The sequence below is a fragment of the Protopterus annectens genome, chromosome 4.part0, assembly GCF_019279795.1.
Source record: "Protopterus annectens isolate FY-2018-M chromosome 4.part0, PAN1.0, whole genome shotgun sequence".
Lineage (NCBI taxonomy): Eukaryota > Metazoa > Chordata > Ceratodontiformes > Protopteridae > Protopterus > Protopterus annectens.
In genome coordinates this window covers 80098190-80123392 of record NC_056733.1, presented here as the reverse complement: position 1 = coordinate 80123392, position 25203 = coordinate 80098190, and the positions used below count along the sequence as shown (strand labels likewise).

The 25203-nt window shown below is 40.6% G+C and overlaps 1 protein-coding gene across 14 annotated transcripts in view; it reads right to left on the bottom strand.

The window, feature by feature from the left end:
• Positions 1-25203, bottom strand: part of EXOC7 (exocyst complex component 7) — a 945568-nt gene that overhangs the window by 338246 nt on the left and 582119 nt on the right. For all 14 annotated transcript variants that reach the window (XM_044068105.1, XM_044068104.1, XM_044068108.1 and 11 more), the window contains one exon: positions 3052-3117. In XM_044068105.1, coding sequence (XP_043924040.1) covers positions 3052-3117 — 66 coding nt within the window. The remainder of the gene's footprint in view (positions 1-3051; positions 3118-25203) is intronic.

Below are 25203 nucleotides of genomic sequence, written 5' to 3'. Positions count from 1 at the left end.
GAAGTTTGAGTACACTTTTATGATGGAAATGTTCTGAACTGGGCAGTTTCGTCATTATTGGTGCATGCGTTTTGTTTCATTGTTTACTGGAAAACTGTTCAAAACAAATTTAAAACGCCCTCTAACAACTGTACTGTATTGTGCAAGGAATATAATTTAGTAAAACCAGGAAGGTGCATCAAAGAGCACATATATGTTTCATGAGCAAGGGGCATATGATTTGAAAACCGCCCAAAGTTAATCTATCTGCCACTGGCAAAATGTATTTTCTTTGAATGTGGGTTTCAGTGCTGTTTCAATGAACGTGAGTTTCAAGGGGAGAGAAATTTTAATGTTAAGTCTGTTTTCATTGTGAGACTGCATTGCTTTGTTTAGCAGATGTCTTAGTGTTTGTGCTGTAAAATGCAAAATAAAACTTTCAAATGAAGTCCAAATCATCACAGAAGTAAAGCAGTATGCACATTAGTGTTTATGGTAAATGGAGTGAAATAGCCAAGTAATGGTTCATTGGAATGGCTGCAGGGAGGGATGCTCCATTCGACCATGATTTTATGAGGGGGAAGGGCGGCAAACTCAGACAGCCCCGGCTGAACTATACCTCCCAACTGTCCAGATTTTCACAGAATGAATAGATTTTTTGCTTCTTATTTTTGGTTTGTTCCTCATAAAATTTGTGGTTTTCTGGCAAATCATTTAGGAATTAAGTCACTAAATAATGACAGACACTGAGTTTCAGACTTCATAACCTTCAAAAAAATGCATGCTAAAGTAAGACCTGTTATTTTATCAACTGTCTCAGTTTACAAAAGAGCAATTTTTAGTACTGTTTATATGTTCCCCCAATATATTTGGCCTTGTCCAGATTTATTGCATTAACAGGTTGAGAGGTACATGCAAATAAATTGCTTTATAGAATTAGGGATAGCCAAACCTCTCAACTGTCCCCGCCCCGATTTTGGCTCAAAATGTTGCTCTTCCCCTAACAATCCCTCTGCAAAACAGCAATTTTGGAAGAAAACGTGGAGGGTTTACAATTAAGAAATAATTGTAATAATCAGAGTTATAGATTACTTTTATTTCAGAAATGCATGTAGATTCTTTTATTTTGTCAGCTGCTCAAGTTAGCAGTATTAATATTTAAAAAGTGTCCCTTCTTTGACAGGTTCCCAGCTGTATTGTGTGACTATTTTATATTATTGCATCACATGTTTGATCCAATGTTTCATAAAATTATGTTTTTTTGGCAAAGACTGAAGTTAGAAAATAATGACAGACATTTCAGTTTCAGATTTCATACCCTTCAGAAAATTCATACTAATGCAATACCTACTATTATATTATCTTTCTAAGTTTATAAGAGCAATATTTAAAAAATGTCCTTATTTTTGGGCCTTGGTCCCACTTCTGTGTATGGCTTTGTCCAGATTTCTTGCTCTGAGGTTGACAGGTATGACAAATGTGTCAGGTCCATCACAGTCAGCCAGAGACATTTCAAATTGTTACATACTTGTTGCACCCCACTCCCCATGTAGTAACTCTGGATGTGTCCAAGCAAGGCAAGCAGCAGTTATGCAGTGTAAATGTGCAGAGTATCCCCCATCCAAGGTAGACACAAGTACTAAAGTGGCTTTTCATCTGTCCTTGATTTTGCAGAATGGTCTGGTTTCTGTCATATTTTTGTACTGTTGGTTTATGCTTATTATTACTCAGAATGTACCTGTTGCTCTGTGTTTAAGTAGCAATGCTTTAATGACCATCAGGGTAAGCTTGTCTGAGATCGTAAGATGCAAGTAAGCTTTAATAAGCATACTGTTAAAGAATTGCCAACATTGAATGCCTTTCTGTTGTTGTCATGCAGAGAATACGTACATAACTTCATAATGTATAAGCCTTGGGTATTGAAATGCATATGACAGTATTTGTAATAAAGGACAGGATTACATTATTTTAAGAAGCTCATTACACTTGTTGGAGACTTCCAGTCATCTCTGCAGGCTTTACCCGTAAACTAAACAGAATGCCAATCTATCATGTGTGGTCCATAACCTGTACAATAATCCTTTAAGCAATGTATCTTGAGCTTGTTTCTTGCTTGCTTTTCATTTTTTACTTTGATCATGTTTTCCCGTGAAACAAGTAGATAGTTGTCAGGCAGCAGGTCTTTTTTGGATAAGAAACATTTTTACAAGTGGGGGTATCACAAAGATTGCTACTTTCAGCATGTTACTTGCTACTTTAATAAAGCTGAATATAAATTATAAATAGAACTGCAGTGCAAGGAGAAGTGGTTTGAGTTGAGTGCTGCTTGTTTTTCTTGTACTTGATTTTGACTGGCATTCCAGCAATGTATTTAAAAAGTAATTTATTTTTTCATGCCTCACAACCTTTTTGTTTCCATCTAGATATTAAGTAAGCTGTCATTCAGCCAATGCATTGAAATATTTTTTTTCTTCTACACTTCATTTTGTCTTGATTGGACTCTCATAATGACGGTTTGGCACCCAGGGCAGCGTATTTAATTAAAGTTAGTTTTTGTGGTTTTGAGCATAGCTCCTCCCCTTTCTAGTTGGCTGCACCCCTTCCCATTGACCCCACCCATTCAGCTGTCTCCTGCAGCCCTCCATTTGATTTGAAGTCACCAGCCACCACTGATGCTTGTACGGGAAATGTTTCAAATTTTCAAACCTGTTTCAAATGTCACAGGCTCTTTTTAGATCTATCCATCCAAGGGTTTGGCTGGAAAAAAATCTCACTCACTAGCCTCAGTGTAAGACCATCCAAAGTTTAATACAGCTAACAGTAATTTCAGTGAGTTCCTCCAAAGAAATAAAGCCCAACAGAAACAAATTAAACTGCATTTCAGAATTCTGATTCCTATATGAAGATTTCAGGGCTCTTTACACAGTATACAACACACACACACACACACACACACACACACACACACACACATATATATATATATATGCTTACACTAACATGACCCAAATGCATGTTACTGACCAAGCAAAACATAATGCTGCACAAGCTAATACTACTGTCAGTACTTACAGATATATGTACTAAGTAGTCGCTTGCTGAATTCGTTGCTGTAGCTGCTGGCAGAGGAACTGCTTTCTGTGAACACAGGAAAAATACAGCAAGTTATAAACATAACTCATATAGACATGCATTTGATTATAAAACATGTTCAGCAGGCAAAATAAGAAAAATGTAATTCATTTCTTGATGCATCTAATCTCATCCCAGGTAATACTGTGTACTAAACACAAGATGTGTATTTTGAAGTAATGCTAAGTAACAAGAACATCAGCTACATTTCTGCCTTCTTTTCAAAGCAGAAACCAAGCTTCTTATCCATTATGTTGGAAAACAGCAGTCTTCTAGAAGCAGCTGCAGACTTCTTGTTCAGCTTATCTTTTAAATGAGAACTCCAACGAAATGTCGTTTTTCTTTCCAAAAACTGCTTTTTCTTCCCTGTAATCCAACACTAAACACTTACACATAGAAAAAGCATCATTTAATAATTATTCCATTTGTTTTAAGTCTGAACTTATTTATGTTTACTTTTCTTTCCTGCATTTGTTTCATCTGTTACATCATAGGTAGGTACTAGGCTATTGGTCCAAGGGCCTACGTAAGCCTAGCCAACAAGGTTCTTTGGCTTACGCCACCCAAGAAAGTTATTTTCCTGTGCCACTGTCGATCAGAGACACAGAAGTGATCCCTGGGGTGTATTTCCTATTTCTCATCCACTCATCAAGATTTTTCTTGAAGAGTACTAATGAAGAACTTTGCTTGACATAGACGGGTAGCCTGTTCCAGAGTATGGGAAGTCTCTGGGACAGGAATATATCCCTTCAGCATGTCCTGTTTATTGTGGTAACAAGGTTTAGGTCCCCAGAGCGTGTAAGGTCAGAGGGATTGGAATATCTTTAGGTGTAGCAGCGGTGGTGGTGCTGCGGTAGCGTTGTCGCCTCACAGTAAGATGTTGTCCTGTTCGATTCTCAGCTAGAGCATCTTTTGTGTGGAGACATGCATGAATGGGCGTACCTTCGTTGAAGGTTGTGCGTCAGGGCTGGCAACTCGGCACGTAAAAATCTACTGCCAATCATTAGTGGACCGGAGTTCAGCTGTGGCGACCCCTAACCAGGAAAAGCCGAAAGAAACAACATGTCCAACAGCTCTGGGTTTGACATAGCTTTATATGTTAGGCAGAGATCACCTTGGAGTAGGCGATATGCTACGGAGTAAAGCTGGAGTTTTTGAGGCAGTCAGTGTAGGGCATTTGTTTGAGGCCAATAATCCTCTTTGTGAGGTACTTCTGTGGCCTTTCCAGCTGCTGCAGATGTCTTGCGAGGTACATTTCAAAAGGGGCGTTGTACTCTATAATGGGTCTAATGAGTGTCGAGTAGAGGGGAACAATGACCTCTTTTTTCCTGGATGAGAACCCTTTTATGATGAGGTGTGCCATGTAGTAGGACTTCCCGACTACTGTGGTGATGTGACTATCAAAGGAGAGACTACTGTCCACCTGGAAGGTTACTAAGAGTGGCACAGTAATTGCATTAGGTCACTTATTCTAACTAGAGCTATGAAGAAAACAATGGCTTTTAAATGTGCCTTATCAGACACAGACCATCAGCATCACACCTCAGAAAAATACCACTGCCTAGAGACTGAACACAAGCAGGGCTTTCAAGCTTAGTTTTCAGATGCAAATGAAAGAACAACTTATACCTAATTGTTTTCTTATTACAAATGAGTTGCCTTTCCCTTTAATCAAACTCAAAAGAGTGCCACAGAAAAGAAAATATTTTCAGCTTACTTTTCTTATTACCTGTCAGTATTTGATTCTGCATTTTTCTACACTGTATTTTCTGTAAAAATGCAAGTATATTTTGCATTTTTGCACTGCATACACTGTTTTGTTGAGACAAGTCCAAGTTATACTATTCACAGTATTACAAACTGTGAATGCAACACAAACCAACTCAGCTCAAGTAACACCTATTAATCAAAGGGTCAGATTTCTCACACTTGAACAGTGAACATCAGTTGTTACTTTGAAGAGAAGAATTAACATTACATTTTCACGCCTATCATTCAAAGATTCCTTAAAATGCTGCATCAGAGATGGCCAGTAATAAAACCAAAGGAAGCAAAGTAATTAAAAATGCAGACTGATGCTGACAGTCAAAAGTAGACAGTCACATTACTGTTGTAAGCTGACACAGAAAACTACAGCAAATGGTCCTCTCATCACAGAAATTTATCTTTGTCACTAAAATGACATCAGGAAACAAAAGCATTGACTGTAAAACAAAATCATGGCACCCATGGCACACCCCTTTCAGGCCATTTAAGGAAAAAGTAAATTAGAAAATAATAACCACTTATTTTGGCATAGAGACATTAGTAATGTAGAAAAGTTCAAGATATGCTGAAAAAACATATTTTTTCAGTTCTGGGGTACAAGTTCAAGATATGCTGAAAAACATTTTTTTTCAGTTCTGGGGTAAGGTTCTTCTTTAAGAGTGTTGCTAATACTTTTTTTTAAAGGTTGCTGGTATATGTGTATGTAAAACAACTGAAATAATTCTCAACAGCCTTCAGAACAATGACTAAAGTGTATTACAATTTAATCACCACACCAAGTATTTCTGGGTTTCTGTCACAAGTGTATAAACTGCTGGTCCACTGAAAAATAGACAAATGCTTGCCTTCTACTGGTCTGAGCTATATTGCTCAGCAAAAGAAGGAAACAACTATGATGCATCCAGTGCATTCTATGAGATATTCAGCCTTCCTTGCATCTTGGCTGAGTGGATGCAAACAAACCAGTTCTGAACTCAAAGCCTGCAGTTCTCTCCCCAGTGTTCAAGACTGTACTCTGGGGCTAGGACAGTATAGAGGTGAACTCCTTAAAAGGTACAAGAATACACAGGAGTGTTACCAGACTCAGTATGAATACAGTATCAGGGAGCAGGAGAGATAACAGCAATTTGTGTCCTTACTTCTGTTCTCTATCTAGTGCTCTTGAAAAGGAAAGCAAAGACTGCATCAGGAAATACTCTTTCTGCAGGGCTAAAGAATCCATAAAATAGAGAAACACAAAGTAATACAAAATGTTTCAAATATGACAGTGGGTAAACAGTGCGAGTTACACAATCAGCCGCTACTCAAGTAGCTGACACTGCAGTGCAGCATAAGGTGTGTGTGTGTGGGGTTGCACTGAGTATGTCATCCTTGAGATGAGATGTTAAACTGAGGTCCCTTCTGCTGGAGTTGGTGGTAATTACGGTAAATTTGAAAGATCTCACAACAGCTATTAAAATGAGTGGGGAAAGTTCCTTGATGCTCTGGTCAAATTTACCCTCATAGTATAAATACCACCTCAGGTCTCCCCCCTGAAAAGAGGCCACTAACCTACAGTGGATATAAAACGTTTATACGCCCCAGTTAAAATGCCAGGTTTTTGTGATATAAAAAAATGAGACCACAATAAATCAAGTCAAAATTTTCCCACCTTTAATGTGACCTATAACCTATACAATTCAATTGAAAAACAAACAAATCTGTTCGGGGAAAAATATAAAAAATAAAAAATGTACAATATGCTGGTTGCATAAGTGGGCACACCCTTAAACTCTTTGTTGTGTGTGCACACCCTTAAAACTAATACTTTGTTGAAGCACCTTTTGATTTAATTACAGCATTTAGTTTTCTTGGGTACACACCTGCCATCAATTACAGAGACTCTTACTAATCCCAAATAAAGTTCAGCTGTCCTAGTAGGATTTTATGGACATTTACTCAGTTGCCTGCTACAGTAAAAGCCATGGTTCTCAGAAAGCTTACAAAGCATCAAAGGGATCTCATTGTTGAAAGATATCAGTCAGTAGAAGGGTTAAAAAAAATGTCCACACCATTGGATAAACCACGGAACACAGTGAAGACAGTCATCAAAAAGTGGAGAAAATATGGGACAACAGTGACGTTGCGAAGAACTGGATGACCCTCCAAAATTGATGAAAAGACTAGACAAAAACTGGTCAGGGAGGCTGCCAAGAGACCTACAGCAACACTGAAGGAGCTGCAGGAATTTCTGGCAAGTACTGGTTGTGTACTACATGTAACAGTCTCCCATATTCTCCATATGTCTGGACTATGGGGTAGGGTTGCAAGACAGAAGCCTTTTCTTACAAAGAAAAACATCCAAGCCTGGCTAAAATTTGCAAAACAATACATATAGTCTCCCAAAAGCATGCGGGAAAATGTGTTATGGTCTGAAGAGACCAAGGTTGAACTTTTTGGCCCCAATTCCAAAAGGTACATTTGGCCAAAAACAACACTTTGCATCACCAAAAGAACACCACCCCCAAGGTGAAGCATGGTGGTGGCAGTATCATGTTTTGGGTTGCTTTTCTTCAGCTGTAACTACGACTTTAGTCAAGGTGGATGGAATTATGAACAGTTCTAAATACCTGTCACTTTTGGCCGAAAATCTTCAGGCGTCTGCTAGAAAGCTGAAGATGAATTTCACCTTTCAGCATGACCATGACCCCAAGCATACATCTAACTCAACAAAAGAATGACTTCACCAGAAGAAAATTTAAGTTTTGGAATGGCCCAGACTAAATCCAATAGAAAATCTGTGGTTTGACCTGAAGAGGGCTGTGCACAAGAGATGCCCTCGCAATCTGACAGATTTGGAGCGCTTCTGCAAAGAAGAGTGGGCAAATATTGCCAAGTCAGGATGTGCCATGCTGATAGACTCCTACCCAAGAAGGACTGAATGTTGTAATTAAATCAAAAGGTGCTTCAACACAGTATTAGTTTAAGGGTGTGCACACTTATGCAACCAGCGTATTTTATGTTTTTATTTTTTCGGCAAACCAAAAGTGCAGAAAGGGGTCAGTGATTTCCATGTTATTCAGGATGAATTGTTTGTTTAATAGGATAATTAATTGTTTAATTAGTATATGAATTTTTTTAGAAATTGTGAGGTTATTATGTTGTTATTCTGTTCTGAAGAAGTCCTTTGGATGAAAGCGGAGATTAAAGCTGAGTTACGCTAACGTTGAGTTTTGCTTTTTATTTCTTTTTCACGGTCAGTGGTTGGTGTTTTGATTTTTTATTTTTTCCCCTATCAGATTTGTTTGTTTTTCAATTGAATTTTACAGGTTACAGGTCACATTAAAGGTGGGAAAAGTTTTGAAATGATTTACTGTGGTCTCATTTTTTTATATCACAAAACCTGGCATTTTAACAGGGGTGTGTAAACTTTTTATATCCACTTTATTTGGACTAACTTGGTCAAAAAAAGGATAAATAAAATAAACAAACTATACATACAAGCTTATGATCCACCTCCAGCTTTCAGAAGTAACACAGGCAGACAAGTAAGGACATCTAGGAAAGTACAGTTATGTACGAATATATGGCACCCAGTACAAAACAGAGCATCCAAAACCATCTTCCAGTCTGAACATAGCATGTGTTTCTATAAGTATAGTGAAGGAAGTTTTTATTTAAACATTCTAGGCCCTCTCAACCCACATAACACTGTCACGTAAGGTGTTTAATGCTGAGGAAGTTTGAACAAATGCAGAAAGGACCTCTAATCCCTTGGTTCTGTCAGTCTCCTTTACTTTTATGGCAGTATCAATTACAGTGTCTCCTCCCCCATCATGGAAGGCTCTGTGAAGAGGAGTCAGTGGTAAAATGTTGGAACTTCTTCAACTAGAGTTGCTTCCCTGCTCTCAGATTCCTTGAAAAAGGACTTTGGGGATTACAAATGTGAACCCATACTGCAGATGTTCGACTGTTTTGCTTACTTTTGCACAAAGTCTCATTCACTTTCGGTACGAAGAGAATAGATTCATTGAAAGTAGCATTAAGGAAGGATACAATGGAGCTGGCCATGAAATCACATAATCACACTCAGGCATGATGAAGTATGGCAAAGTTGGTGCCTGCTGCTCTTGATGCCCATCTGCTGCATTGGTAACAAGTCTCATGGTGACATTAGTGATTGACAACATGGTAGCCAACTGACCCCCCATGGACTTCCTTGTCTCTACAGTCTGTGATCTCCCTAGGGATCATAAAGCACTGGTCAAATCCCTCTGTAATTTAGTTTTATGTAAGGTAATAATTTAATGCTCAGCCAGAAAAGTTTCCTAAAGAATAGATGTGCTTTACAAAGTGGCTCATCAGCCTGGCCTTTCAGTTATGAGGATAGGCAGTACAACTCTCTTCCCAAAAGCTTTTGATGTCTGCTGTAACAACTCAATCCACAGGAGGGCCCTTGTTTCAGTGTTGGCAATCCTTGTAGAGAACAAGAACTTCATCTCGTTTTCTAGCACTAGGTTACACAACATCCAGATTTCTAAGCCCTCTGCAGAAGGAATCACCCGGTCAGTAGATAGGGAAGGAGAATCAATGGGCCAATTTCCCATTTGTCTCAACACTTCCTTCAACTCACTTAAAGAGGTACCTGGGGGGGTGGGATCTAAGGGACCCATCTCCTTCATCAAGGTAAGTCTCCTTAGTAAGAGACACTTGAAGGCATTCTAAGTGTCTCCTCTTACATTTGCACTTTCTGTTCTCTTCTGGAAGGGAAGTGAGGAAGAGTCAGAATTGTCCCAGGTACCTTGAGTAAGGGAGGGCTAGTGAGTCTTTGGAACAGTTGACCTTGGGAAAGATGAAGAAAAGAAATTAAGTTGCATCTTGTAAAATAATCAAATAATTCAGTCATTACAGAGCAAAATACTTACTTTATTAGAAAAACATACAAGTGTAGGAGACAGAGCTCAGAAAGTCATGTCTCCCCGAACAAAGAATTCTACGATTACTTTACAGGAAAACGTATCAAGATAAAACATTTCATCTCTCAGACCACTACTAAATATCCAATAGAAAAATGCCAGGTTTTGAGAAAAATAAATCTGCTACTTATCTACATTTTAGCCCAGTAAGGAATATGTTTCACTTTACCGTGTGATTTACACGAAATGCTGCCTCAAATACAGGAAACGAATCTTAATCTGTACTCTTCCATTATTACACAATATTTTGCAGTCACATACATCAGCCTTTCTAGAACACATACAATATTCAATTTAAGGCTTTACAATCTGGAGGTCGATTAGGATCAGACAATAAGGAGATGTTTCCTGCCCAAGAAGGCTGACGTCTTAATAGCTTCTCAAATGCCTTAAACACCAAAGTGAGAGCCAAAGGTACTGAGGAAGAATACTTCCAATCCAGGCCCAAAGGCAAGATAGAAGGATCCAAAGATTGGACCCCAATTCCAGTTACCTGACTGGATCCAAAGCCAAGACCAGAGAAGAGCTGTCAAGTGCTGAAGTGCCCAGAGCGACACATGACCCAATCTCTGCATGGCTGATGATGACCTCTTGGCTCTGGGACACCATCGGCTCAGGCGAGATTGGACTGGAATATGCAAAGAAACAGTCAATGAAGACCCAATGATAACTGTTGCCAACAGGAGTCCTATCAAAGGAAACTTCAGTCTCAAACCCACCGAATATGATAATGGAACTGGAAAAGGAGAAGCAAAAAAGTGGGGTTGGTGGGCCTGCTCTCTCTGTCCTCAGATGAAGAGGAGGGAATGACTCCCATATCCATTTGGGCCTTAATCAAAGCTCTCATTATCTTGCACCAATCACTATCCATGAGACTTTTGGAAAACCAAAGGGAGCGGACAGATTATGCTGAAGGAGGTCGAGACCTCAAATATTTTGGGAGTTCCCTCAAGAAAGATCTGAATTCTGATGAAGACACCCTCTTTGGATAGCAATCCGGAATAACAGTTAGACCAAAGTCAGCTGAAAAGGGCAAAGATCATATCAGGACTATATCCAAGGGAAAACACAGTCTACGTGATTTACTTTCAGAGTTGGGGAGACTAAAGGTGGAGAATCTGAAAATCTTTTTGTTTTCCTCTACAGCCATTATCTTTGCTTTTTTTCTTTTAGATTTCAATCGCTATGTTTTGTCATTAGTTTTAACATCCTGCTTCCCAGCACCTTTGGGTGGGTGAGTAGCAAGTCTGAAGATTTGGCCAATTCACCTATGGAACCTGGGAGAAGGCCTCTGATATCCCGCCAATTCACCAGCTGAACCTAGGAGGTCTCTGATTTCTGGCTAATTCACCAGTGGAACCAGGGAGAAGACCTCTGATTATATGCTTATTTTTGCTGTCAAGCAATAAGTGTTGACTAATAGAGGAACAAACATCACAACAAGCATAACTGTGGTCCAGGTCTAAACAGAAGAACACTCAGAAAAAGGATAATCTAGCAGGATTTTACTCCCATATTTCAGGTATTTCTTAAAACTGGAAGCTGTCGCCATGCAGTCTTGTTTTTTTTTTTTTCACTGAATCAATTTTTATTGATTTTCAGAAACATAAACATCTCCATGCAGTCTTGACTGAGAGTTCATGAAACAGAAAACCAAAACAATTTAAACAAATAAAGGTAGGGCCTAGAAGGAGGGAAAGGCATTTTTTTTTCATTTATATATATATATATATATATATATATATATATATATATATATATATATATATTTATATAAACTCTGAGCTTTGGCCGGCTAAGACCTACCTGCAATCAACTGGATGTATAAGTGAATTTAAGTAAATCTTTATCTGCACTTTTTTCAAATAATACAGCATTTAAATTGATTTATTTGTATTGCACTGAATACTATCTAGATGGAAGTTGTGGCTCTGTTTTTTCAGTTAATGCTTGTTAGAATTCCTGCATAGCCAGTGATAAGTGGGGGAAGTTTCACTTCATTGATATTCGGTTTCTACCTTATATAAGTGGTACATTTGGGATTATTTTCCGCTTAAATATATATATATATTCATATATATATATAAACTCTGAGCTTTGGCCGGCTAAGACCTACCTGCAATCAACTGGATGTATAAGTGAATTTAAGTAAATCTTTATCTGCACTTTTTTCAAATAATACAGCATTTAAATTGATTAATTTGTGTTGCACTGAATACTACCTAGCTGGAAGTTGTGGCTCTATCTTGGTGGCTTTGAAACTGCCCGCCCCTCTTGTAAATTTGCATTTGGATACTCCTCCTGGGCCCATCTCATTTGCTCACTCAAAAAAAAAAATCGCACTTTATTCATCTGCTTTTACTTTATTTGTGTTTCTTCCTATTATTTTATTTTGCTTTTGCTTCATCTTAAAAGTACTCAATTGTATTTATTACTGCTTGGTGTAACTATCATTCTAAGCCTTTTGATTTAAGCACTTGGGCTTCAGACTAGTTGTTTTTCATAGGTTCATAGGTTCATAGGCTAGTACTAGGCTAACTGCCCTTGTGAGCCATTTTAAGCCTAGCCAATTATCCCTTGTGAGACTCAAACCCTGTACCTTGTATTTCCAAGGCAAACACCTTAACCATTAGGCCACCCTCCCAACCCTTTCATTAAGAAACTTTGTGGTCTGCACTGTTGTGGCAGGACAGGTAGCTTACATCCTTCTAAGTTGGGAACTGCTGATTGAAGGTTCAGTGTCTGTTATCCTAAAAGTGTATTAGTTCTGGTTTAAGTATTTGGGCTTCAGGCCAGTCATTTTGCATTAAGAAGATTTGTGGTCTGTAATCTTGTGGGAGGAGAGGCTGGACTTTGCCCTTCTGAGCTGGGAATTTCTGGTTAGAGGCTTATAGTGCCTGCATATTTGAACTGTTTCTTACTGAAATTGATGTGCCTTGTTTGTTGTCACAAACTAGATTCAGGCCTGCTGAATCTAGCTTTGCTTGTATAATTTGAGCACTAATCCAGGCCTTTTTTTTTTGGAGAAGGTTCCCCTGCACCCCAGTGGCAGGAGTGTGAGGTTAGAACTTGTCTGATTGAAGACTACAGGAACAAGGCTCAGTTTTGAGATTTTTTTTACTGGTTAATTGGGTAATTTGTTTAAAAGCCTTTTCCAACTGCTTGTAGTAGTCATCTAAAGCTGTTTAAGTGTATTTTGTACTGTTTGTAGTTGTTTAAAGCTGTTTTAAGTGTATTTTTTACTATTTTTGCCTTATCCTTTCAAAAAAAATGTCCTTGTTTCCCACCTTTCTAAGCTAGTATAGTCCAGTTTTCAGGCTAGTGCTGAATTCAGGGTTGTGTTACAAGTTTTGGAGTTGCCCATACCTTACTTGGATAGAAGGAGGTTTCTCTGTTCACTTGTGAGAGGGGGAGCTTTGATCAGCCATTTGGCCCTGGTGGAGTGGTTCCAGCCCAGAAGTTAGTAGCTTATAGGCCATTTTGGGCTAATTTCTCTCTCTTTCATTTCCCTGCTGTTAAAACCACGTTTGCATGGTTTTGCACGTCCGGGCAGCGCCAGTTAGCTAGAGCTATATTATTCCCGGCTCCACCAAGTCTCCTCTTCAGTTTTTCCCCTGAAAGAAGTCTAACTATCAACCTAAGCACTTAAAAAGCATCCTACAGTCCAGCACTTGCTCAGACCTAATAGCAAGCACTAATATACCCTGACACTTGATTGTCCAGCAGGGCAAGGCTCATTATTCACCCTCACCAACCAAGCAACTAAGCAACTCACCCTATTCAGGCATAACCAAAGGGCAATTTCAGGTATACTCTCCAGTCCAGCTGGTGAACCTGGGTATCCCTGAGGCAATGTTACAACTACCTCATGTACACAGACAAACCCTCTCCTCCTACAGCAAAACATTAACATATTTGAGAGATACAATTATATAGCTAAACTGGGGGCAAAGCTCTCTCCACCCAAGACTGGAACAGGCAGTCATGAGGAGAAGGTTAACACTTGCACCACACCTCCAGCCTCACATAGACCTACTAAACCAGCACTGGCAAAAAATACACAAATACACAAAATCATACTCAGAGGCTCTAAATAAAAACCTGCAAAAGCATCACAGACCTCCAAAGCAGACACCCAAAAAACCTGCACCTCCCGTCACAAACCAGACAACACATAAAACACAAATCAGTGTACCGCACAATCACAGCCCTTAAGGCAAAATAACATACCTAACACACTAGTAATAGGCGACTCTATAGTCAGACACACTGACGTCCCACTCACTAAGCTGGACAAGGAGAAGGTTACTGCTAGCTGCTTGTCAGTAGCCAGAATCCGCCACATAACACAAGCACTCAGGTCACTCCAGAACAAGTACAAATACGACTCTGTCATTGTTCATGTTGGCGTGAATGACCTGAGACGTACCTCCCTGGACTATATGAAAAGAGACATGGAAGAGCTCTCTGATCATGTAGCCCAGGCAGGTACGACCTTGACCCTGAGTAGCATCCTGCCCTCACCAAGAATGATACCGCAGTAAAAAGAAAAAATGATCAATTTCAACAATTGGCTAAGCTTCTGGTGTCATTCAAAGGGGATCCAGTGTCTTGTCAGCCTGGGACAACATGCTCGACAAGCCTTGTTGCTTCGCAAGAGACAGCTTGCACCTGTCACCCTTAGGCTTTCAAATACTGGCCAAGGCTCTTGCTGCCCCCATAGTGCCTTTTTCATGCGAGGCTCACAGGTCAAACCCACCTCCGTAAACAGCACAAATAAAAAACTGAGGGTTATGCTACTCAACGCTAGGAGTTTAAATCTCAAAATGTACACGCTCGAAGCACTCCTCAGTATAGAGAACGTCGACATGTGTGCAGTAACTGAAACCTGGTTCAAGGCTCCACAGAGCACCCCAGCGCTACCGGGCTACAACTCATACCACACATTTTGGCCACAGAACATGGACCAAAACACAAAAGGAGGGGGTGTATCCATATTCATCAAGGATACCTACACCTCCAGGTCAGTGGCGCAGCATGATACCTCTGAGATCATCCATGTGCAACTAACATCTGGCAAATCTGCAATGCAAATTGTGGCCTGCTACAGATCACCCTCCATGACCCAGGACCACCACTCCACCTTTCTGGAGACACTGGAAAACATGAAGGTCCTACCGAACACCCTGATATTGGGCGATTTCAATTACCCTACCATTAACTGGGAAAACTACTCAAGTACAAACTCCCAGGTCCACCGCTTCCTAGAATTTATCAACTCAAATGCCCTGGATCAGCTGGTAAACTACCCTACCAGAGGTGAAAACATAATGGACCTGTTCATCACCAACATGGGCGACAGGTGTTCCGCATTGGAGGTTAACCCGTCACCGATTAGATCAGACCATAAACTAATCACTCTGGATGTCCACACCACCAGCCCCAACCAAGGAAACCACAGTGAAAAACTTTTCTATAGCAAACTTCACCTTACTTAAGACATAGGTGGTAAGTTTCACAGCCCCCACGCTAAAGTATAAGTGTCCAAGATGCAGGAACCTTTACAAATGCACTCTATGAGCACCTACAAGGATGCATGGATCATGCCATCCCTAGCAAAACCAAGACTCACTCCCCTAAGAGAAGGAAACAAGTCTGGTGGACCCCTGCCATAAACAAGCTATACAACAGAAGGAGGAAGCTAGTTCAGAAAAAAAGCAAATCCCAAGAAGGAAAGACATCACTGATCAGTATCAGTAAGAAACTAAGGTCCCTCATAAAATCATCCACGGCTAACTTCGAAAGAAAAATAGCCAAGGATTCAAAAGATAACCACAAAGCCTTCTTTAGCTACGTCAAGAATCTAAGTGGCAACTCGCAGATATGCTCCGAGCTAGTGGAAAATAGCACAAAATATACTGAACCTACTGATATTGCCAACATCCTGGCAGATAGATTCAGTGCAAACTTCACCCCACTCTCACCCCCAAAAGGGCACACAACAACACCAGAAAGTTTTAGTGTCCCAGAAATCACAGGCGCACAGGTGAAAAAGTACAGTTTTCTACCTACCATAAATGTAGATGTTCGAAGATCCACATTGCTGCAGTCCTGACACTTGGGTAGTCCGCTGTCCCAGTCGGCCCGAATACCAAAGTATAAGGCTGACGTCGGTCAAGGCGCATTAGTCTGACGTCAGGACGTCAGGGTACAAATGCGCATGACCGACGTCATTTCCTCAGTCTTTTCTTGCCCCAGATGTCAGAAGACCCTAAAAAGATAAGGCCAAACCAAAAAACAACAACACACCAAACACCCCTGCACCAAATATATGTACAATATATACAAAATCAGAAAGGTACAATCCCACCCACACAACCACCCCTAAACACAGAGGGGAAGGAGGGAGGGTAAATTGGACTGCAGCAATGTGGATCTTCGAACATCTACATTTATGGTAGGTACAAAACTGTACTATGTTCTTCATCTCACATTGCTGCAGTCCTGACACTTGGGTAGAATCCCAAAGCAGAGGTAAGGGAGGATGGCAAATCACAAAGAAGCAGGAGCTGACAACATGCCCTGTAAAATAGCAGTGGCAAAACCAGCCCTAGATTTAGAGTAGAGAGGAAGGTGGTAATGCTTAGAGAAAGTATGCACTGAACTCCAAGTAGCTGCCTCCAAAATATCCTTAGTTGCCACCCCCCTTAGAAATGCTGTTGAAGTGGCAGTAGCCCTAGTGGAATGAGGCCTAATCCCAGCTGGAATCTCCTTGCCATGATGGGAATAACAGAAAGTAATGCAAAACCCAATCCACTTAGAAATAGTTTGTTTTGACACAGGCTTACCCTGAGAACTCAAAGCAAATGAAACAAACAACTGCTGAGACTGCCTAAAATCCTTAGTCCTGCTTAAATAATAACGTAATTGCCTGTGTACATCTAAAGTGTGCAAAATCTTTTCCCCTTATTTTGGGGATTTGCATAAAAGGTAGGCAAATGAATAGTTTGGTTTAAAGCCACACTAGAGACCACTTTAGGCATAAAGGAAGGATTAGTACGTAAAGATACCCTATCCTTATGAAAAATCAGGAAAGGCTCAACCGCCATAAGGGCCTGCAATTCAGACACCCTTCTTGCAGAGGTAATGGCTAACAAAAAGCAGTCTTCCATGACAAATATTTCAATTCAGCAGTAGCTGCAGGCTCAAAAGGTTGTAGAGTGAGTTTCTCCAACACAAAATTGAGGTCCCAAGCAGGAGTAGGAGCTCTACGTGGGGGTCTTATATTCTTTGCCCCTCTAAGAAATTGCTTGAACAAAGGATGAGAAAACAATGGTGGGTCACAATCATAGTGAGCTGAAATTGCTGCAGCATGAATCTTAATGGAAGAGAAAGACAAACCTTTGTCCAATAACTCAGTAAGATATTGAAGAGCCACACTCAAATTTGGCTCAGAAACATCCAAATCCTTTGCTGCACTCCAAAATAAAAATCTCTTCCATTTTCCTGCGTACACTCTCCTTGTACTAGGTCTTCTGGCTTCCATAATCACATTCAAAACTTGTTGAGGAAGCTGAGACCTGCTATGGTTCAAAACAGAATATGCCAGGCTGTTAGATGAAGAGAGTGAAGCTTGACATTGAGTAGATGCCCGTCCTTCTGAGACAATAGGTGTGGAATCAAAGGTAAGGGCCATGGAGGCTTCCTTACCAGACTCCTCAGCAATGGGTACCAGTGCTGCAGAGGCCAATCTGGAGCTATTAAAATCATCCTTGGCTTGTCTTGTCTGACCTTTAGAAGTACCTTTGGAAGGAGAGGTAGAGGTGGAAAGGCATACACATGAAGATTTTTCCAACTGAAAAAAAGAGCATCCACTTTCCAGGCTGTGTGATGAAACCTTTTCGTGCAAAACTTTGGCAGCTGGTGGTTTAGTGGAGAAGCGAACAGATCTATGTCTGGAGTTCCCCAGGACACTGTCAATGTCTGAAATACATGAAGATCCAGTTTCCACTCGTGGGGATCCATGATTTGCCTGCTTAACACATCTGCTAAGGAGTTCTGTGCTCCTGGCAGAAACCTTGCTTGAAGATTCAGTTGCAAGCTTAACGCAGTCTCCCACAAAATCATTGCTTGCCTGCATAGAGGATAAGAATGTGTTCCCCTTGTTTGTTGATGTACCACATGACAGTTGTGTTGTCTGTTAGAATCAACACCTGCCCTGGAAAAGTAAATCCTTGAAAGCCAGTAATGCAAACTGGACTGCTAACATCTCCTTCATGTTGATATGTAGATGCTGCAGTCTGGCAGGCCACTTGTCTTGTATCCACTTTCCATTCAGATGAGCTCCCCAAGCTGTGTCTGAGGCATCTGTCGTTAGAATCTGACTCACCTCTGGCCGGGTCACAGAGAGTCCCTTGTTTAGGTGACATTCCTGAGCCCACCACAAAAATTCCTTCTGAATGCAAGGAATTATTTGAATGACAGTGTCCAAATCCTGGCAGTGCTGTGTCCATACATTTTTGAGATACCATTGCAGCTTCCTCATATGCAGTTTGGCATTGGGAAGCACCAGAATACAAGATGCCATGAACCCTAAGGCTTGAAGGACTGTCCTTGCAGTCAGCCCGGACTGATGAGATAGTTGATGGAAGTAAAGAGAAAGATTCTTTTGTTTGTCCGGGGTTAAAAAGGCCATCTGGGTTGCTGTATTCAGTGTCACACCCAGAAAGCACATGTCTTGAGAGGGTACTAGACTGGACTTTATTTAGTTCACAGAATACCCTAGGCATCTTAGCACTGCTATCACATATTCCAAATGCTGAAGAAGAACGTCCCTTCCTTGAGCCAGAATCAGGCAATTGTCCAAATAAGGATAGATTTGTATTCCTTTTAGCCTGAAGAAAGCTATCACTGGAGCCAGAACCTTTGTGAATACTCTGGGCGCAGTAGATAAGCCAAAGGGCAATGCAGAGAACTGATAATGTGAATTCCCAGCTCGAAAACGCAGATACTTTCTGCAAATTAGTCTGATAGGAACATGAAGGTAAGCTTCCTTGAGATCCAAAGTTACCATCCAGTGATCTTTGCCCAGCAGAGGTAAAAGCTGTTGTAACGTCAACATTTTGAACTTGGGAATGTCCAGATAAGTGTTGAGGATAGATAGATCCAAAATTGGTCTCCACGTGTTCCCCTTTTTGGTACTAGGAACAGGCGAGAATAAAATCCTAGGCCCCTTTCTGGCACAGGAACCGGCTGAATGGCCCCTATTTGGAGTAACAGAGAAATTTGCTTGTGAGCCTCTTTCCTTTGTTGAGGAGGAATGTCTGGCATGCCTTTGAAAGGAGGCAAGGTGTGGAAATAAAACCTGTAACCGTGGTGAATGATATCCAATACCCATCTGTCTTGGGTAATTAAACTCCAGTTTTCTTTGAAAAGTGCCAACCTTCCTCCCAAAGGTGCTGCCAGACGAGAAGATTCTGGCAGCTGAAAAGGCAGGTCATTGGGTCTGTTTACGAAAGGACTGACCCCTGCCCTCACCAGAAGACTGAGCAGGTGAACTCCCTGTTCTAGGCCTAAAAGAACCTTGAGCTCTGCCCCTACCACGTCTAGACCTACCCCTAGACTGGGAATCATAAGCAGGATATGTCCACCCCTTGGTAGGCCAATTTCTACTAAACTTGGAGGCTGAACCTGCAAAAAAATCTTTAACAGTCTGCATAGACTTAGCCTTGTCTTCCATTTTCTTTAGAACTGCTTCCACAGGCGAACCAAACAACACATCAGATTGTAAAGGAGCATCTAAAATCCTTGTCTTCACATGCTCAGCTAAATTCTGATCCCTCAGCCAGGCGTGCCTGCGAAGAACCGAACCAGTGGCAGCCACCCTCGAAGAGGCCTGCACAGCATCAAAACCACATTGCAAAGAATGCTTACCCACCTGTTTAGAAACATGAACTAAATCCTGCAACTCTTTACACTCAATACCTTCCGCCAAAGCATCTACCTTAGACTTTAATTGTGAAAGGAGATAATTTTGGTATTTCAACATATGAAACTGGCAATTCAAAGCTCTCATGGCCAAAGTGGAAGAAGTATACACTTTCTTTCCCCATCTATCCAAAGCCCTTGCCTCTTTATCTGGAGGAACATGATTTTTAACAACAGAAGCCTTAACACCTTTAGGCCCCTGGGAAACAGTTTCTGGGTCTGCCCTAGGACTCTTAAAAAGATACTTATGAGCTTCAGGCACCCTATAATATCTATCCGGTTTAACTGGAGCAGGAGGCAAAGAATCAGGGTTCAGAGAAGCCTCTGCAAAAACATCCTCCACCACATCTAGAACAGGAGGTATAGCTAAAGGCCTATGCTGGGGAAGAAACAAAAATTCCCTCAGCCTTTTCCTGGAATCAGAGAAATCCTGACCTTCCCATTTAAAATGCTCCCTCATGGAATGAAGAGTCTCTGAAAATGAAAAATCCTCAGGAGGAGAAGCAGAAGGAGTAGAATCATCTACATCAGAATCAGAGTAAGGGGAATACTACAGCAAGTCTTCAGCCGAAGACTCAGAAGCATCCGAACACTGCTCAAAACTCCCAAGCTCAGGTTCCACCCTAGGCCTCTTATCAGGAGGGGGCATAGAACCTCTAATCATTGTAATCAAATCTTCTGCCATCTTAAGCATATGCTTCTTAGGTACAGACCCTGAAGAACTAGGGGTAACACCTGAAACAAAACCTGGCCTGCCCCTGGGAGAAGCCTTGGAAACAGCAGGAGGTCCTAACCACCTTAGGAAGGGAGGGAAGAACAGCTACCTGAGAAGCCCCTTCCGCCTGGCCTACCTCCCGAGAGGTCACATCTTGCAGTAATAAAGTCTCTCCCTGGGATTCCAAAGAAATTTCTGGCTGAACCTCTGGCTCCACCGAGCCCTCTAAAGAACCGGCGTCCGCACGGACGGTTCTTCCAGCCTAGGCTTTGCTGTTTTGTCCTTGCGCTTTTTGATGAAGCGGCCGGAGCATCCGGCGGCATTTTATAATTACACCGCTTCCCAAAACTAACCTGGCACAATCTAATCTTCTCTTTATAGTGCGTTTGTTAAATCTAGCACAAGAGCGACAGCCAACCACGCCGTGCTCAGGCCCTAAGCAAGGTATACACAAGGTATGGTAATCCCTATGAGGTATCTGTTTCCCACAAGAAATACAGTTATTCACTTTTTCTGACATCCGGTAAAATACTGAGGCAAGAAAAACCAAAATATTCCCCAACGGGGTACTTAGCCAACTTGGATTCGGTCTGAAACTCCGACTTCGGAAAATCTCAGAACGCCAACCTGCACTTGCAAAACTGCTTCTGCATCGGACCATGCGGCAAAAAAGACTGAGGAAATGACGTCGGTCATGCGCATTTGTACCCTGACGTCCTGACGTCAGACTAATGCGCCTTGACCGACGTCAGCCTTATACTTTGGTATTCGGGCCGACTGGGACAGCGGACTACCCAAGTGTCAGGACTGCAGCAATGTGAGATGAAGAACATCAGCCCTTTCAAAAGCCAAAAGCACAGTGTCAATGGGGCCAGATGGTGTCCCAGGCTGTGTCTTGCACAAATTTCAGAACAAACTAACTCCCCACCTCAGCCTCTCCACAGGCTACGTGCTCACAGAATGGTGCTCAGCAAAGGTTATTCCGCTCCACAAAGGAGGGGCCACAACTGACCCTGGTAACTATCGCCCCATAAGCCTGACTAGTCTGGTCTGCAAGGCTATGGAGCGCATCATCATGGAACTCATTAACAAAGGCACTGGGAACCTCCAAACACTTGACCCAACCCAGTTTGGCTTTGTTAAGGGCAGATCATGCCTACTAAACCTGGTTGACTTCTTCAACACAGTCACCAAGGCCATAGATGAGGGGAAGGTGGTTCACACAGCCTACCTTGACCTCGCCAAGGCTTTTGACACCATTCCCCACTCGAGAATTATAGAAAAACTCACCAGTCTGAACATAAACCCCTACGTCATGAGATGGGTTGCCAACTGGCTTAAAGACAGAACTCACACAGTAAGAATAGCGGGCTCCAGGTCCGACCCTAAACCAGTACCAAGTGGTGTCCCACAAGGCTCGGTCCTGGGACCCCTACTGTTCGGCATATACTTCTCAGAAACACAGGCAAACACAGGAGGACTATGGGCTAACCAAGTTCGCCAATGACTGCAAACTGGGAGCCATAATTGACACTCTGGCTGACGGGGACATTCTACAAAAGGGCCTTACTGAGACCGACACCTGGTGTCAAAGTCATGGTTTCCAGCTAAATGCTAAAAAATACACAGTCATCCAGTTTGGGAAAAACAAAACACCCATGAATTACCACACAGGTTGCAGCCCCCTTAATACAGAAGAGGTAATAAGAGATCTGGGGACCCAGGTAGATAGTAATCTCTCCTTTGACAATCATATTGCCAAAGTAGTTAGGAAATACTTCTATGTAGCCCATCTAATTACTAAAGGGTTCGCATCTAGAAATAAAGAGGTTATAGTGCCCCTCTACTGGTCACTCATCAGACCCATCATAGAGTACAATGCCCCATTTGGGATGTACCTCACAAGACACTTCCAACAGCTGGAAAGACCACAAAAGTACCTCACCAAGAGGATTACTGGCCTCAAACATATGTCCTATGCAGCCCGACTGGAAAAACTATGGCTGTACTCAGTGGCATATTGCTTATTCAGAGGTGATTTCTGCCTGACGTACAAAGCCATGTCCAACTCAGAATTGATGGACATGCTCCACCTAAAGAAATCCAAGTCACTGCGAGCCACTCGCTCTAGTGAGCTAAATCTCACCACAATAAATAGAACATGCTGGAGGGATAGATTCCAGTCACAGAGACTCCCCATACTTTGGAACAAAATTCCTAACTACATTAAGCAGAGCCCCTCACTAACACTCTTCAAGAGAAACCTTGACGAGTGGATGGGTAACAGAAAATACACTCCTGGAATCACTTCATTTGCTCTTCTTTGACAGAGGCTCAGTTAATTAATCAATGGGGCGGCGAAAGCTGACACACTCTGGCTAGGCTTATACATGCATACATGCCCTCGGGCAGATAGCCTAGTACCTACCTATGAACCTACACATATTTTATATATATATATATATATATATATATATATATATATATATATATATATATATGAATATGCAAAGAAATAGTCATTGAAGACCCAATGATTATCGTTGCCAACAGGGGTCCTATCAAAGGAAACATCAGTCTCAAAACCACTGAATATGAGTGAAACAAAACTTTTGCCTCTCCCTCCTTCTCGGCCCTACCTTTAATTGTTTAAATTGTTTTGGTTTTCTGTTTCATGAACTTTGTCAGTCAAGACTGCATGGAGATGGGTTAGGCTTAAGGTGTGTGTGTGTGTGTGTGTATATATATATATACATATATATATATATATATACATACATATACACACATACACACACATATATATATATATATATATATACACACATACACACACATCTAAATATATATATATATATACACACATACACACATCGATATATATATATATATATATATATATATACATACACACATCACATATATATATATATATATGTATGTATATATAGATATATATATATAGATATCTATATATATATATATATATATATATGTATATGTATATATATATATATATATATATATATATATATATATATATATGTATAGGTATATATATATATATATATATATATATATATATATATATATATGTATACATATATATATATATATATATAATGCTGTGGCTAAGCATACGCTACAGATGGGGAATGATCATACTTTTCTTTTTCAAAGTGTTACATGTTCAACCATTAAATATCAGGTTAGGTGATATTAGTAATGAAACGGAGCAGGCAGAGGTTAAATGGATCCTTAGACTGCCTGCACATAGAGGTAGGGGGCTAAACGATAGTGTTTCACTTAAGCCCCTACTTAAAGCCAGGACACTTAGATAAAATGTTCATGTAAGGAATTTTTTGTGTGTATATTTTTAATTCTATTTTTAATGTATTATGGTTTTTACACTATCAATTAGCTAGGTTTTTTATTAATTTAAATATATTTAGATATTTATTTTTAAAGTTATTTTCATCAGTTACTAAATTATCTGTTATAATAGGTTCTAACTAACTTATGTTATTATCAAGCATAACTGATTATGCATTTATATATTCTATGACTATTCTTACTGAATATTTTGCATATTTATGTGTTATTACTATTTTATCAGCGCTTTGGTGGAGCATGATATAAGCAATATGTTCTACTGGTCTGGGTATTTTAACTGTTGATGTTCTTGAAACAGTTGATTTATTCTTAATTGATAAATGGTTTTGCTATATAACAGGATGATTAGGCAACCACTTTAACACGTCTGATGAAGTGGAATTGTATCCGTGAAAGCGCTCACGTTTATGTTCTTTTGTATACTAAAAGGATTTGCAACCTAGAATTATTGTTTTTGGACTAATTATCATCCCGTGAAGAGACCTGAAAGTGTTTGAAAGTATTTACTCCTTCCTTGCGGTATTTTTGTATAAACCTTGTTGGGATTAATTGAGTGAACGGGAGTGTTTCTGCAAAATATATATATTATATTTTATATATATATATATATATATATATATATATATATATATATATATATATATATATATATATATATATATATATATATATATCTATAGGTTCATAGGTAGGTACTAGGCTATCGGCCCAAGGGCCTACATAAGTTATTTTCCTGTGCCACTGTCGAGCAGAGACACAGAAGTGATCCCCATGGTGCACTTCCTATTTCCCATCCACTCATCAAGATTTTTGTTGAAGAGTGCTAATGAAGAACTTTGCTTGACACAGATGGGTAGCCTGTTCCAGAGTATGGGAAGTCTCTGGGACAGGAATATATCCCTCCAGCATGTCCTGTTTATTGTGATGACACGGTTTAGGTGCCTAGAACATGTAGCTCAGAGGGACTGGGATTTCTTTAAGTGTAGCATGTCCAACAGCTCTGGGTTTGACATAGCTTTATATGTTAGGCAGAGATCACCTCGGAGTAGGCGATATGTTACAGAGTAAAGCTAGAGTTTTTTGAGATGGTCAGTGTAGGGCATCTGTTTGAGGCCAGTAATCCTCTTTGTGGGGTACTTCTGTGGCCTTTCCAGCTGCTGCAGATGTCTTGTGAGGTACATTCCAAAAGGGGCGTTGTACTCTATAAGGGGTCTAATGAGTGTCGAGTAGAGGGGAACAATGACCTCTTTTTTCCTGGATGAGAACCCTTTTATG